Below are 16,063 nucleotides of genomic sequence, written 5' to 3'. Positions count from 1 at the left end.
GTTGCCGGTTACAAAGCAAAGACGAATAAAGTTCGCTGTGTGGATTTGAGGCCAGCCTGACACAGAATGGTTGCGGGTTGCGGGTTGCAGAACATAGACTAATAATGTTCGTTGTGTGGGTTTGGGGCGAGACTGACATAGAATGGTTGCGAGTTGCGGGTTGCAGAATATGGACAAATAATGTTCGATATGTGGGTTTGTGGCGAAAATGACATGGAATGGTTGGGAGTTGCGGGTTTCAAAGCAAAGACGAATAATGTCCGCTGTTTTTGTTTGTAGCAGGAATGACAAGGAAGGTTGGGAGTTGCTTTTTGCAAAGCAAAGACAAATAATGTTCGCTGTGTGTGTTTGTGGCGAGAATGACATGGAAGATTGGGAGTTGCTTTTTGCAAAGCATAGACTTATAATGTTCGCTGTGTGGGATTGTGGCGAGAATGACATGGAATGGTTGGGAGTTGCGGGTTGCAAAGCAAAAACAAATTATGTTCGCTATGTGGGTTTGTGGCGAGAATGACATGGAATGGTTGCGGGTCGCGGGTTGCAAATCATAGACAAATAATGTTCTCTGTGTGGTTTTGTGGTGAGAATGACATGGAATGGTAGCAGGTTGCCGGTTGCAAAGCAAAGAAATATAATGTTCGCTGTGTGGGGTTTGTGGCGATAATGACATATAATGGTTGTGGGTTGCCGGTTGCAAATCATAGACAAATAATGTTCGCTGTGTTGGTTTGTGACGAAATTGACACAGAATGGTTGTGGGTTGTGAGTTGCAAAGCACAGACGAATAATGTTCGCTGTGTGGGTTTGTGACGAGACTGACACAGAATGGTTGCGGGTTGCGGGTTGCAGAACATAAACGAATAAAGTTCGCTGCAAGGGGTTTGTGACGAGACTGGCGCAGAATTATTGTGTTTTGACGGTTGTAAAGCAAAGACGAATAATGTTCGCTGTGAGGGTTTGTTGAGAGACTAACACAGAATGATTGCGGGTTGTGGGTTGCAGAACATAGACGAATAATGTTCGCTGTAGTGTTTGTGACGAGACTGACACAAAATGATTGCGAGTTGCTAAGCAAAGACGAATAATGTTCGCTGTGTGGGTTTGGGAAGAGACTGACACAGAATGGTTGCAGGTTGCAGAACATAGACGAATAATGTTCGCTGTGGTGTTTGTGACGAGACTTACACAGAATGATTGCGAGTTGCAAAGCATAGACAAATACTGTTTACTGTGTGGTTCTGGGACGAGACTGGCTCAGAATGGTTGCGGGTTGAAGAGCAAAGACGAATACTGTTCGCTGTGTGGGTTCGGGCAAGACCGACACAGAATGGTTGCGGTTTGCGGGTTGCAGAGCAAAGACGAATTCTGTTTGTGGGCTTGTGACGAGACTGACACAGAATGGTTGCGGGTTGCAAAGCAAAGACGAATAATGTTCGCGTGTGGGTTTGTGACGAGACTGACACAGAATGGTTGCAGGTTGCCGGTTGCAAAGAAAAGACGAATACTGTTCGCTGTGTGGGTTTGTGGCGAGACTGACACAGAATGATTGCGGGTTGCAAAGCAAAGACAAATAATGTTCGCGTGTGTGTTTGTGACGAGACTGACACAGAATGGTTAAGGGTGCCGGTTGCAAAGAAAAGACGAATACTGTTCGCTGTGTGGGTTTTTTATGAGACTGACACAGAATTGTTGCGGGTTGCGGGTTGCAAAGCAAAGACGAATAATGTTCACTGTGTGGGTTTGTGACGAGACTGACACAGAATGGTTGCGGATTGCAGGTTGCAAAGCAATGACGAATAATGTTCGTTGTGTGGGTTTGAGAGACACTGACACAGAATGGTTGCGGGTTGCAGGTTGCAAAGCAAAGACAAATACTGTTCACTGTGTGGGTTTGTTACGAGACTGACACAGAATGGTTGCGGGTTCGGGTTGCAAAGCAAAGACGAATAATGTTCGCTGTGTTGGTTTATGGAGAGACTGACACAGAATGGTTGCGTCGCCGGTTGCAAAGAAAAGACGAATACTGTTCGTTGTGTGGGTTTGTGGCGAGACTGACACAGAATGATTGCGGGTTGCAAAGCAAAGACAAATAATGTTCGCGTGTGTGTTTGTGACGAGACTGACACAGAATGGTTAAGGGTGCCGGTTACAAAGAAAAGACGAATACTGTTCGCTGTGTGGGTTTTTGATGAGACTGACACAGAATGGTTGCGGGTTGCGGGTTGCAAAGCAAAGACGAATAATGTTCACTGTGTGGGTTTGTGACGAGACTGACACAGAATGGTTGCGGGTTGCAGGTTGCAAAGCAATGACGAATAATGTTCATTGTGTGGGTTTGTGGAGACACTGTCACAGAATGGTTGCGGGTTGCAGGTTGCAAAGCAAAGACAAATACTGTTCACTGTGTGGGTTTGTTACGAGACTGACACAGAATGGTTGCGGGTTCGGGTTGCAAAGCAAAGACGAATAATGTTCGCTGTGTTGGTTTGTGGAGAGACTGACACAGAATGGTTGCGGGTTGCAGGTTGCAAAGCAATGACGAATAATGTTCATTGTGTGGGTTTGTGGAGACACTGACACAGAATGGTTGCGGGTTGCAGGTTGCAAAGCAAAGACAAATACTGTTCACTGTGTGGGTTTGTTACGAGACTGACACAGAATGGTTGCGGGTTCGGGTTGCAAAGCAAAGACGAATAATGTTCGCTGTGTGGGTTTGTGGAGACACTGACACAGAATGGTTGCGGGTTCGGGTTGCAAAGCAAAGACGAATAATGTTCGCTGTGTTGGTTTGTGGAGAGACTGACACAGAATGGTTGCGGGTCGCGGGTTGCAGAACATAAACGAATAATATTCGCTGTGTGGGGTGTGTGACGAGACTGACACAGAATGGTTGCGGGTTACAGAGCAAAGACGAATTATGTTTGCTGTGTGGGTTTGTGACGAGACTGGCAGGGGATGGTTGCCACGTGTGGGCTACAGTTATATAGAAAAAATAGGCATCGCTGTGTGGTGTTGAAGTAATTTTTAAGAGTGTTCATGATGTAAGAACAAAAAATAAAATATACAATTATATTTAATTGACCTTTCCTGTTTTTAAAGTAAGTATATGGGATTGCATCTAAATCAGTAAGATATCGCATGGAAATTCGGATGTCGTAAACAATTATATAAGTGTTTATAATCGAAATTACCCACACTTTGGGAGAGAAACGTTACATGTAAGATTGAAATGAAATGGTTAACCACGAAAAAAATATATGCGGCTATTGCGGAACATTTTAAATCATCAAAGACCATTTATTAATATGTAAATGTTTTATCTAATGGTAGAAATAACAACGCAATTAATTAAATGTCACGAGGTAAAGTAAATTGAAACATCACGTTAAACGTTACGTTATTACAAACTTAAACTATGCATACATAAATCGGCCAATTTTGACAGACTTATGCGGCGTGAATTTTTATATTCATACTTTTTCTGCAAAAATGCCATTGCGCGAAATAACAAGCCGCAAATACAACGTTACATTGATATTGCTAATTCAGACAAGGTTATCTTCTCGTAAAGGAAAAACCAAGTCTTACATTTCACATTTGATAGTACATGTACTTTTATTTCTAAATCTGATTTTTAATATTTTGTTGTTTTTTCCTATTCACTTCACAGTAACGTTGCAATTTCGTAAATAGCTATATAAAATATAGATAAAGCAATATAAAAACAATAACCATACATCCACAATCATTTCAGATGAAATGGCATCCATATCGTGGTCGATTCCCATTGCATTTCTTCCATCCCCACCATTTCCTTTATTGATGCTTTTACATTTTGGCTTTTTAAAGTGACCCTCTTATTCAAGATCAATACATACACGTGTATTACATACATAAGTTTTGAGTTATAAACCTTTAACTAATGACTAATTAATGCATTTATGGAAAATATTAATAACTGATAACAAGTTGTAACCTTGTATTTCATAGCGGAAAACGCAAAAATGTTAAATGATTGGTGAGTGCTAGAAGATTTACTGTTGTCTATTATCGTCTCAATAGGTAGAAAAACCGCGTTATTCAAATTTAACTCAGTATCCTTCAAAAGAACCATTGTTTTCGACATGAAGTAATCCTTTTTATTATATTTAAACACTTGTATTAAGTGTGGTAAATCTTATTTGGGATTAAGAGTGCATTTTTAAAAGTTCAGATTAATAATGATTATTGGCACAAATTCAGACGGCTTTTAATCAGTGGTCAGAGAGGGAAATGTCCAATAATTTGCAAGCTCATTAAAGTTAGCGTGGTAATTAACAGAGACGAGGAGATTTGCAGAATAAAATGAAAAAGGGATAAATCGGAATACATTTTCGCAGTCAAAGAAGAATCATTATTTCTTGAAACATGACCAAAACAGTAAGTTTTAATATTTCAATGTTTTCTTTGTGCGTGCGTGCGTGCGTTCGAGTTAATAAAGAGACTCGTTTTTAGATTGCGGGTGATATTTTTAATCTTTGGCGAAATCTTGGAGTACTCATTTTCAGTCTCAGTTGAAATTAAGTTAATAAAAATACGTATTTTTGTTGATTTATAACTGGTAGGTATTCATTTGAATATACACACTTAAAATACTTCAATTCGTATTGGTAATTGCATTTTTGTGTTGGTCAATGACAATCGAGAATTTTCATTTTTTTCTTTTCAGTTATTGAACGTAAATTGATACTGACGAAGCACCAAGAACTACAAATAAGTCAAAATTTGATGATTTACAGAATATTGCCAAAATTGAACACTTTCCTTTAATAACAAAGATCATTTTCAGTCACGCTTTTTAAATATTTTTTAACAGCCCAGCTCTATTTCATACTTTTACATTCATGAAAAAACGTTTTGTTCATGTGACATTATTGAAGAATAAACACACGCAGTATGTGCCAGTACTGAGACTTTTAACAAAATACTCCGAGTTTTGCTGCGTATTTTCTAGATACTATGCGGTTGAATTTAGAATGAAAGCCTTAATTTGTGTATCGCTCCTGAATACCTCAGGGCTGGCAATGAAAAGCTCTATGTAAAAGGGACTAGTATGGAAAAGCTTTTAGTTTCAACTTCAACTTCTATTTTACAAAAACATAAGGTCCCCACATAGGACAGCATTAGCATACATACTATTTAAAGCATAATGGGTAAGGCTATATGAGATATTAAGTTTTTTAACAAGGAGGTTTTTCTTATGTCTTATTTTCTAATGATACCTTATAACTTCTAAAAATGATTAAAACAATTTGGGTTTTATTTTATGTGTTTTTTTTTTAACATATTGTTTGAAATAGTGCATGGTGTCGACAGAGGATGAGTAACGCTTTAAATAGTCGAGTGCAACCGGCTATGGTACGGCTGCTTCTCACAACTAGCATAATGGGCGTCCATTCGGAGCTACTCGGCCATTTTATCGAAAACAACCCCGGATGTATGACGGTAAATCAGTTGAAGTAGTTCGTTAAGTTTTGAATTATATCATTAATGAAATGTAATGTTTAAGAATTGTATTTATTGATCTTAGTTTAAATTGATTATCAGTGAAGTATATTATTGCGAACATAATTCAGATTCCCAAGAGTAAAGTCATGAAGTTTAACTGCAAAATCAAATTACTACGCGATTTACTTGCAGCGGACTTAAACGTACCAATTTTTGAGTATGTAAACCGTCCAAATACGTCCGAGGTTGTTTTTGATAAAAATGGCCGAGGAGTTCCGAACTATTGGGCGTCAACAACCGCCATAAGTCTAACACCGCGACGAACAAAGGAAAATAATCTTTGTCATTGCGATTTCCTCTTGTTTTGGGACATGTTTTACTTAAATTTATAAACATAAATAAAACAAAATGTGTGATTGTTTACAGCGTACTGTAAATATGTAAATCTGACGTTGTTTTTTTTTAACTGTTTAAAGATGCACTATTACTCCCAAATAAGATTTACCACACTTAATACGATTGTTTTAATATACCAAAACGGATGAATAGATGTTGAAAACATTTAGGTTCTTATGAAGGATACCGAGTTTAATTTGAAAGAAAGGCGCTGAAACACGGTTTTCTACCTTTATATGAGATTATAGTAGATCGCAGTAAATCTTGCAGCATTCACAAATCATTTAATACATTTGCGTTTTCAGCTATTAAATACACGGTAACAATCTTGTTATCAGTAATTCACACTTTCCATAAATGTATTATTTAGTAAGGAGTTAAAGGTTTATCACTCAAAATATGTATTTGTTATGCAATGTATGTATTGATTTTGAATAATTGTGTTACAAAGACAAATACAGCAGTACAATACCTTTTATGGAATAAAAAAAGACTTATACAACACATTGCAGCATCGATCTTCAACTGATTTGTGATAGTGGAGCAATAGATTTAATTTTACTTAAATTCTATAGACTATACAAATATGTATATATCATAATCATAATATTATGATCATAAGCAGATTAAAAATTGTGTGAGAACAAAATTGTTATTTATGTTCTTTAAACACTGCACTTTTAATGCGGTCAAGTTCTACTTAAGCAGTTCAATTACTTTTTGTATAATGGGAAACACAGCATGTAGATGCAATAACACCACTTCAGTTGTTTGTATGCTTGTTGTTAAGGCAAAATTTAAAAGTCTTATTTTATTTACATACATTTTTAAAATAATATATATTTCATTTTTTGTTTGAGCGTTTCCAGTTTTCCAGGCATCAAAATACACAGTAATAAATTGTTGCACATGTTTCGTTAATGTTAAGAGTGCAATAAGTAGTTAAAGGTGCTCATGAATCTGGTTTATGATAATTGTAATCATAATTTAAAGAAGTAGTTCTTTTTTAAAGCTGCACTCTCTCAGATTTACCGTTTTTACAACTTTTTTTGTCTTGGAATGAGCAATTTGTGCGTAAATCTGCAAACCAGTGATATAAGACTGCTGACCAAAGATCAGATCGCAGATTTACATATTTCCGTTCGAAATATAATGTTTTCTGGCTGAAAGCATTACTAACGGTTTGAAAAAAATGCATAAAACATCTATTTTTTGAATTTATAAAAATCTGCGATCTTATTTTTTGTCAGCAGTCTTATTTGATTAGTTTATATGCATTTTCAAATAAATTGGCTAGTTCCAAGACAAAACAAATTTAAAAAAAGTTGTCTGAACGTTCAATCTGTGAGAGTGCAGCTTTAGTAAAAAGAGCTGTTATACATCATTATCATTATTCCTTATTATTCGTCCTTTAAACTTCTGATACATGTTACATTCAATATGTATTTTTCATTTGCCCGTTTCCATTCATGAATTTATTTAAGTGAACCGTTATAACCACCTTATTTTCAACAGGCGAACTCATTGGCGACCATTCTTACGTTTGCGTGGCTGATGACGTTATGTCAGTGCCAGATTGCAAGTGACGCCAAAGGACTGCATACGGAGCTTTTTACTACCAATGATTACAACTACAGAATTCGTCCTACGAACAACCAGTCCATTGCCATTGGTTCGTCTGAATAATAATAATATAAAAGATGTAGATTGTCTTCAATTCGCTAGGGTCCTTTCGAATTTTGGCGAATAAATTAATTCGTGAATTTTAAACCTATTAAAACTTCTTTCATGACTAGAGACATCGTTCATACCAGAAATATTATACCTCGCGAAACTGGTATAATCCTGACGTCCATGGAAGTCGAAAAAATGCTCTCGGGACACAGTTGTAATATGTATGAATACAGCAATTCCTCTGATTTTCTTATATTTTAAAATTGTGTTAATCAATATGCACTCGGTGGTATTCAATATTGATCTTACTTGGATCTAAGAACGCTGTAGCTTATCGGATTACTCAACTCAACTCAACTCAATTTTATTTATTTTATTGGCCCAGAATACAACAGCATACAATAATGTTAACAGTAATAATATGATAATGTCACCGTACTTTCTGGCTGTTATATCCACTTTCAATCGCACTTATTATTTGCGAAACAAAGTATGTTACATGTTTAATAGAACACGTCTCATAGTTATTCATTAGATGATAAAATGAAAATTGACAACACTGACCACTGTACCAATTGAAAATATAGTTTGCCTTATGACCTCATATTGAAAACACTTGGAAAAAGCAAGTAACTCATTTTATAATGACTTGTGAAATTAAATGTGCGAAATAATGCAGACAAATTCTGTCTTCTCGTTGTACGTTGTAATATCAGCCAAGTTCTATATTTAATTTATTATTAGAATGCCTGTGGACGTCTTATGTTAAAGGGTAGGTTACTTGTAAAATACTTTTCAGGAGTTAGCAGTAATTTGAAATATATTGTAAGTGTCACAGCCTGAAGAAGTATCTATATCGATGTGCCTATTTTTTGTTATGCAATCTGTTACCCGCTGCTTAAAAGTATGTATAACATATTTATGCCCCCGACTACCTGAGCGACTCTCACATATCCAAAACCGTCCTTAAATAGCAGATCTTTAACACTAGTTGTCCTCCTACCCACATTGTGTAACGCTTGAGTGGATATCTTATTCGGCAGTTGTTATAAAGTATACCAATAGTTGATACATTTAGAATAGTATATAATGAAAAGCGGGTACGGCCACATTCCCCAAAGCCCTTCCTAATATAAAATTTGGAATTCACTCCCAAACAATATTTTCAAACTTTAACATGGGACCTTTCTATGATTTCACAGTTATTGCAGCCCCATATTTCAGACCCATAATGCAAGTATAGGGGTTACCAAACTATCAAAGAGTTTAAATGTATCCGAATGTGAAAAATAACCAAATGGTTGTTGGTATCGTTTAATGGAAAAAGCAGCCTTGCGTGCTTGTGCTGATAATTAAGTTTTAGGTGCGGTTTATAAATAACTGACTAAAAGTCTGCGTGGAGTCAATGATGTATGACCACTAGAGTACCTTAAGTTGTGCATTCATATTGAAAACCACCCCTGATCTTTAATGTGTTATGAGGAATGGACTTTTAATTTGATGAAACCTTTTACGACATTTATCGGGACATTATATCATGGACTGTCGCAAGTTTATGGATTTTTTTGTATGTACACATATATTTTGAACTCATCATACGTCTCTTATATTCAGTGCTTGCTAGTACATTTCATCTAATGAACGTTACATGATTGCAAACTAGACTCACTAACAATTTTCAAGTCCACTGTACGGCTCAAATTCCTACTTCATTAAGTTTATAAACATGTGGAAAACGAGGACTTGGAGAAACAAGAACTCGTTCGGCAGCAAAGGCTTCATTTTGCAGAAAAGCACTAGTCACACCATTGAAATGTGATTAATTTCGGGGTTGGGTTCACACAAATAAACTACATTGTTCAAATTGGATACCTTTATGTTGCTATTTGGATGTAAATCAGGAACTCATTCGAATTTTCTTGTTCTCTGTCATACAGATGTGTATATCGAATTCTACCTTTTGGCCATTAACGATTTGAGCGAGACCACCGAAACGCTCAAAACCACAGGATTCTTGTCGGTGAATTGGAACGACGCCTTTCTACAGTGGACCCCGAGTGACCATGGAGGCATCGACCTTTACCATTGGCCACAGGTTTACTAAGTTTAATGGCTAAAGTTATTTAATATACCACCTGAAATGCATGTTTTACCCTCATATTTCAATATTTCTTAAAGGCCTTCATAATAACCGTGAGGGCCTTAAACAGCGGCTGGCCAGCCGGGGAAGTAATCATGCTTAACTTCCGTTAAGCTAGCTAGGCCTTTAAGGGAATTGATCGTTTGGATTGAATGGACAATGACAGGTTTATACAGATAATGCTAAGGACTAAGCATACAGCATAACACCGTGGAGGAGAACCTGTATTATCGCACATATTATGTTTAAATTTTTTAAAGTTTTGAACACATCCCTTTTTTAAGGGTACTCGCTTATGTTTTGTCAAATGTATTTTGTATGACGAAATAAAGTGTTCAAATTACTATGAGTGTTAAAACTAAGATAACAAAAGCTGGAGCCCTTTAGCAAATATTAATATTTGCTCAAATATCGTCACTGCAGACCATAATGTTTATTAGCGTTATAACAACCTAATGTGTCACTTAATTACGGCTTGTTGTGGCATGATTTGTTGATTGACATTATCATGTGATGTTATCAATTTATTGTTAAGAGGTGAAAATATCAAAAACTTTTGTCCCGGTGGCCTAGTGATGAATTTGTCCGTTTTCTTTTTTTTGCTTGACTTTACCTGCGTGGGTACGCACCCCACTAAAACCAAAATACATTTTTATACTATAACTGTTTCTTTACTGCAATTTCGATATCATACAATGATGAAATAATAATAAAATGAGTCTTTTCGGACGCATTACCAGAAAACCCTAGTATTGGTTCAAAACATGAGCAAGTAACTTTCTATGGGAACTTACTGGTTACAAAAACCATGGATAGTGTACTGATTCTATCATCAATGGTGTCTGCAAATGTGTTTTTGACTTAAAATAAATCCTATCATTTGTTTATTTTTTCTCTCCAGAACGAGGTTTGGAAACCGGACATTGCGCTGAAAAACTCGTATCTCGATTACAAGTCACTTGGAGTGGATGAGCTTAACGTTGAGAACTATTATGATGGTAGCATGAATTGGTTCCCATTTCAGGTAATAAGAAATTAGCACAAGCTTTGTTGATTCCATTTTGCTTACAACATTATCAAGGATCCGGCCGAATGCATTTCTACAAAACACTCAAACAAACAAATCCAGTTAGATATATACTTTAACTTCTTTAATTTCATGAATGTTAGAAACATTATTCAGCCAATTGTACACAATTTGTCCAAATACAATTTTCCGGATAGTAATTTAAGTATTATTTGATAAATATTAACCAATTAGTAAACGCTTTGGTTAACAAAGATGATCAATCAAAAGAATTAACCACTTTGTTCACATCGGACCATGTGGGAACCCCTTTGATTCACATGATTCCTCTGTCTGTAAAATGAAAGCATTAATTATATAACATCTAGTCATGAACGCCAAGACAAGAATGCACATTTATTATAAACCCATCATAAGTCCACACGCAATGCAATACGCAAAATACTGAAGTCCGTATTTCAATCGAGTGCAAAACGACCGTATTACGCCCCGCTTACGTCACGTTATAACAAGCAGCGATGAAATGGCATTTTTTTATAAAAAAACATGTGACTTTAAACCAGTAATGTATAAATTGAAGAAATTACGAGTATTGTGTTTTGATTCGAATTGTCGTATTCGACACTTGTGGATTTTTGCAGATTATGTTATCATTCGACTAGCGCATTTGCAACAATCCGACCAAGCCAAATATAACCACTGGGTTTCAAAAGTTGTATGTATAACCATGAGATTGAACGTATTAGCTAACATGCTTTATCAATGTATCTTTAACGTTCCTGGTTATATGGCATATTCTGTCTTGTACCATTGTAAATAACTGCAGTTTCGTGGAGTTTGTGATTTCATTGACCGTTCCAAGTCGGAGGCCCCAATTAGTATTGATATTGTTGTGGAAAGTGTGTTTTCCCTGACCTTTTAACAAAACAAATATCAAAAAAGGAAAAGGTAATTAGCTTTTTCCGACTGTTTAAAGGCGGCTTTAAGACGTTTTGTTATTATGTAGATCGTGTGTTTTACTGACCTTTCTGAGATAGAAACGCCAAATTGCATTGATAGTGTTGTGCAATACATGTTGTTATATGAACAGAAAAGAACACAAGTTTATTTCCACACATTTAATCACCCATATTTACATCAATGATGTAGACTATGATAGTCCAAGATCATTTTTCATTAATAAACAAATACTTGGAGCTTTATATTAGTTTTTTTTAACCATTTGGAATTCTTTATAGTTACATAAACAGTAGCAAATGCTTAAACTTTTTTTTGAGAAGTAATCTTACGTACGAATCATTTTACAAATATTTAACAGTTTGTACTTTAACATATAATAGTCATGAATGTAAAGTAATGACATATTTTCTCTGAGCAAATGCTTACTCGAAAAAAGAAAGATTCTTTAACACACCAGTACGTTCTGTATTCAGCAATTATATGGTTTTATACGTATTTGGATGAGAACGACAACATCATGGAATATATTTGGATCTAATATTTGTTTTCAGACTGCATTCAATGAAACTATGAAATTCGTCTTCTAAGGCAATACGATGTAGGCAAAGTCTTTCTTCAAAAACTGTATTATTACAAGCAACTTCTACATTTAACCGATGCCACGATAATCTGACCTAGATTAAAGCAACAATTAAGATAGGGTTTCAAATAAGAAATGTTTCTATAAAATAAAGCTCTTGAAGCTCTTGAAGCTCTTGACGAGTCGGACAATATACTGTTTTAATTTTGAACATAAACGTCTCGTATTCTTTGCTTCAAAAAATACACAAAACTTGAAATATCACCAACTCCTTGTGCAAGCCACACGTCCTGAAACCCAATATTTCTCAATATAGTGTCATATGTACTGCCCAGTTTGTTTTATTCGGAAATTTACAACATTAACCATTACATTATAAATGGTTCATACATATTTATCACTTGGCATACTTAAAACTTTAGCCAGCATTTAATTATATTGATAATGCAATGCGACCGTCCATATAATCTGCCCGTCCCTGCATATATAAAAGTCATTTTTGGTTGTTGTTTTTTAACAGAAAGTACACATTTTATCAATTGGGACTGTATCCTTACAATTAGCAATGCTATTTAAAACCACCGAACTTCTGAACCATATAATAAAAAGGTCTTATAAGTTTGTCAAAAGTTCAAAATGATGTTCAGGTGTTATATAAGTAAATTTGTATTTTCTTAATTCAAAAATGCTCTTTGTGCTTGTTTTATACTGTTTGCCATTTGATTGAAGACTCTGTGTGTAAATCTAGCGGAAAGAGATGGCAGGCAATATTACCACAGCAAGCGCAATATTTGATTGGAATATGGCTTTAATAAACTACTGTACGTAATTTGTATATGTTATACGTACATATTCAATGGTTCTTTACTCAAACCATTCATGACAGTAAGTTTAGAACTTTATTTTGGCAGGTTTTCCAGACAACGTGTTCCATTGACATTACTTACTTCCCATTCGACAAGCAAACTTGCAACTTGGAGTTCCAAGCATGGAGTTACACTAAAAGCCAGGTATACAAACAAGCCATAAAGTACTATATATTTAGTATATGCAGTTATTTGTAGACAAATAAGAATTAAGTATAATCTATAATATAGTTTTCGCACGCAGTTTGTGTGCTTCCATATTGTGTTCTGCCCATAGAGTGGGCCCGTGCTTTCAAGTTTACTTGACATTTCACGAGTTTAAGTCGATTTCAACTCAACTTGTTAAGAAGATCCGAACAATTTGCCCAAAATAATGCCCCTTTTCCGATGGCTCTTGCTACATGTCATTTGTTGTTATAAAATACAAATTGCTAGTGTTGGCTTCAGACTTGTAAAAATGAATAATTCAGCGTCATATAGTTAAAATCTCCGTCGCGATAAACTATGCTAAAAACGCTTGAAACATCCCATCAGGTAATGTTATATATAATGAGTAATTTATCAGAAAAAAAGCTTTTATATAGGTTTCGAAAGAGATAACTCTTCTAAGTTGCCATATACCTAGGGAAAATCCTTACCGATTGGTAGTCAACCATCGTATCACCAGTAATCATGGAGGGAAATCGTCCAACTACCGTGCAATAGTTCCGAAAAAGATATGTTACAAATAGTACCTTTTATAACAGATGGTTTATGCCAAAACAGTTGCAGTAAATACATAATTTAACAATTATCTTATGAAAAAAAAAACCTCTATTAAATTGTCTTGTGTCCGGTTAATTGTCAAAGAATATGCTGAAGAACGGTGAGTACATGCATATGTTTGATATGATAAAAACGTTTCTTTGTTTATCTATCATAAGTTCATAGAACTAATGCCACACTAAGTGGTCACTTCCGATTTAATGGAATTTTCCGTAAATAATGGCAAAACATTTTTAAGTCGGAACACCTCGGTCATTATCCAACAAATATTACCTCGGAAATAGCACGGGATTTCGAGAAATCCATCCTGCCGGCGCCCATAATAACAAGGTGTTGCATGTGATGTTTGTTTTGGCTAAGAGTATCAAGGTGCGATTTTTACAATGCTGGGTTTCATCCATGTATCTTTGGGACATTCTATTGGCAATATCACATTAGGAGCAGACGAACGCGAACGCGGAGCCGTAGGTTTAGAATTTTAACAATGCCATAGCATATTTGTATATTTAGGGTGTCAACACCGGCTTGGCCAATAACGATCGAGGAATTTCAAATTTTCTGCTCAACAGGCTAGCGTAGGTCGATTCTAACAATCGCGCCAAACATGTTTCGTAGAGTAATAAGAGAGTTTGTTCAGTAATTAATTTGCTGGGTCAATGCTTACTTGTTAAACTAGTGCCAGTACTAAAACGTAGCATATTCGTGGTGTTCGAACTTGGATTGTTTCTAATTTTCTGTTCATTAATTTGACGTAGATCGATTCAGACGAATGTAGCAAAAATTAATAATTTAGAGTTCTTTTTTGACGATCTACAGATGCGGCCGAGATAGCTCGCTCTTTTTAGTGTTGATCGTCAAAAATGACTTCTAGTAGAAACTATGTGGACCGAAGATTAAACGTCTGTCAAGCAACGTTCCCTGGTACCCATTGCGCCTTTCGTAGCGATCATTATGATAAAGCATTCCGCGATAGCGCATTTAATAGCTGACATATAACCTTTTTTCTTCACTTTTAAGGTAAATATGCTGAGCGGGGCGAAAGGTATCGAGCTGTGGAATTTCCAGAAGAACTCCGCCTGGAATGTTATTGACACAAGTTGGAGCACCAACGTCGAAACATACGAAGCCACAATAAGCTTTACGCTAATAGTGGAACGTAAACCTATGTACTTTATCCTGTCGGTTATTCTACCTATATCCATGCTGGCCATCTTGAACATTTGCGTGTTCTTGCTGCCTTGTGAGAGTGGAGAAAAAGCCAGCTACGCGATGACGGTGTTTCTCGCGTTCGCTGTATTTATGACGATCGTGTCCTCCACTCTGCCGCAGAATTCCGATTCAGTCGCGATAATTTCAGTGTTTCTCATAATTCAGACAGTCACGAGTACTTTGATTACGATTGTTGCCCTGGGCATGCTGCGACTGAATAGCTTCGGGGAGGAGGTGAAGATTCCTGGGTGGTTTGCTGCAGTCATGCGGGTTTTTAAGTGTCGAACCTGTCGGCAGAAACGGGATCAAGTTGCGCCAATCGAAGACGCTAACGAAGAGATGAAAACTGACTTTGATAAGAAAGTTACACATAGAAGTGATCAGAAATCAGTTGAACCAGAGTTTACATGGAAAGAAGTTGTTAACTTTCTAGATGTAGTATTTTTTGTAGTTTTTACACTTGTTTTGCTTCTATCGTCCGTTATCACTTTTACATTGGCGTCAAGCGGCTAAGGCACACTAACCCACTGTAACCTTATTTTATTGTTGAATGACTAGTGCAAGTGTTTCCCAGATGTAAATGTGTTGCCCATCATTCGACTGGCTTTGGTGTGTACGTCTATTATAAGTGTTATTCACTTTAATAACACTCATGGCAGTGAACACTTTAAACCAGCACGGTTGTTGCACAATGTTTTACTTTACAATGGAATTCTTTGTTTCGCTTTTGTCCATGGTTTTCATTTTAAGACTTTTACTCAGAAAAGAAACCCACATCAGAATAGAACAGATAGGATAAGAACAGAAAGTTTATTTAAGCATATATAGCTCAAAACAAACTACAAAAAAAAATATATATATAAATATTGGATGCAGATTTTTTTTAATAATTTTCCAAATATATTATTTACAAACATTTTATACAATATCGTGAAATATAGCTAATTTTATCAGTTCTG

The 16,063-nt window shown here is 36.0% G+C and overlaps 1 protein-coding gene across 1 annotated transcript; it reads left to right on the top strand.

Moving 5' to 3' along the window:
* Positions 1 to 1,084: 1,084 nt before the first annotated feature.
* Positions 1,085 to 15,617, top strand: LOC128223310 (neuronal acetylcholine receptor subunit alpha-9-like). The gene is made up of 6 exons (XM_052932588.1): positions 1,085 to 1,519; positions 7,399 to 7,555; positions 9,495 to 9,652; positions 10,599 to 10,721; positions 13,176 to 13,274; positions 14,913 to 15,617. The coding sequence occupies exons 1-6, from the start codon at positions 1,085 to 1,087 to the stop codon at positions 15,615 to 15,617; spliced, it is 1,677 nt and encodes a 558-aa protein (XP_052788548.1).
* The last annotated feature ends 446 nt before the right edge of the window (positions 15,618 to 16,063 follow it).

The sequence above is a fragment of the Mya arenaria genome, chromosome 17, assembly GCF_026914265.1.
Source record: "Mya arenaria isolate MELC-2E11 chromosome 17, ASM2691426v1".
NCBI classification, from domain to species: Eukaryota; Metazoa; Mollusca; class Bivalvia; order Myida; family Myidae; genus Mya; species Mya arenaria.
The sequence above is the reverse complement of the archived record's forward strand: the minus strand, read 5'-3'. Positions and strand labels throughout refer to the sequence as shown.

Bases quoted from the DNA above. Each gene is read 5' to 3' on its own strand.
- LOC128223310 (XM_052932588.1), top strand. From the start codon at position 1,085: ATGTTCGCTGTGTGGGTTTGGGAAGAGACTGACACAGAATGGTTGCAG. The intron at 1,520-7,398 runs GTTTGTGGCGAG...TATTTTCAACAG, and splicing joins GAATACTGTTCGCTGTGTGG to GCGAACTCATTGGCGACCAT. The intron at 10,722-13,175 runs GTAATAAGAAAT...TTATTTTGGCAG, and splicing joins TGAATTGGTTCCCATTTCAG to GTTTTCCAGACAACGTGTTC.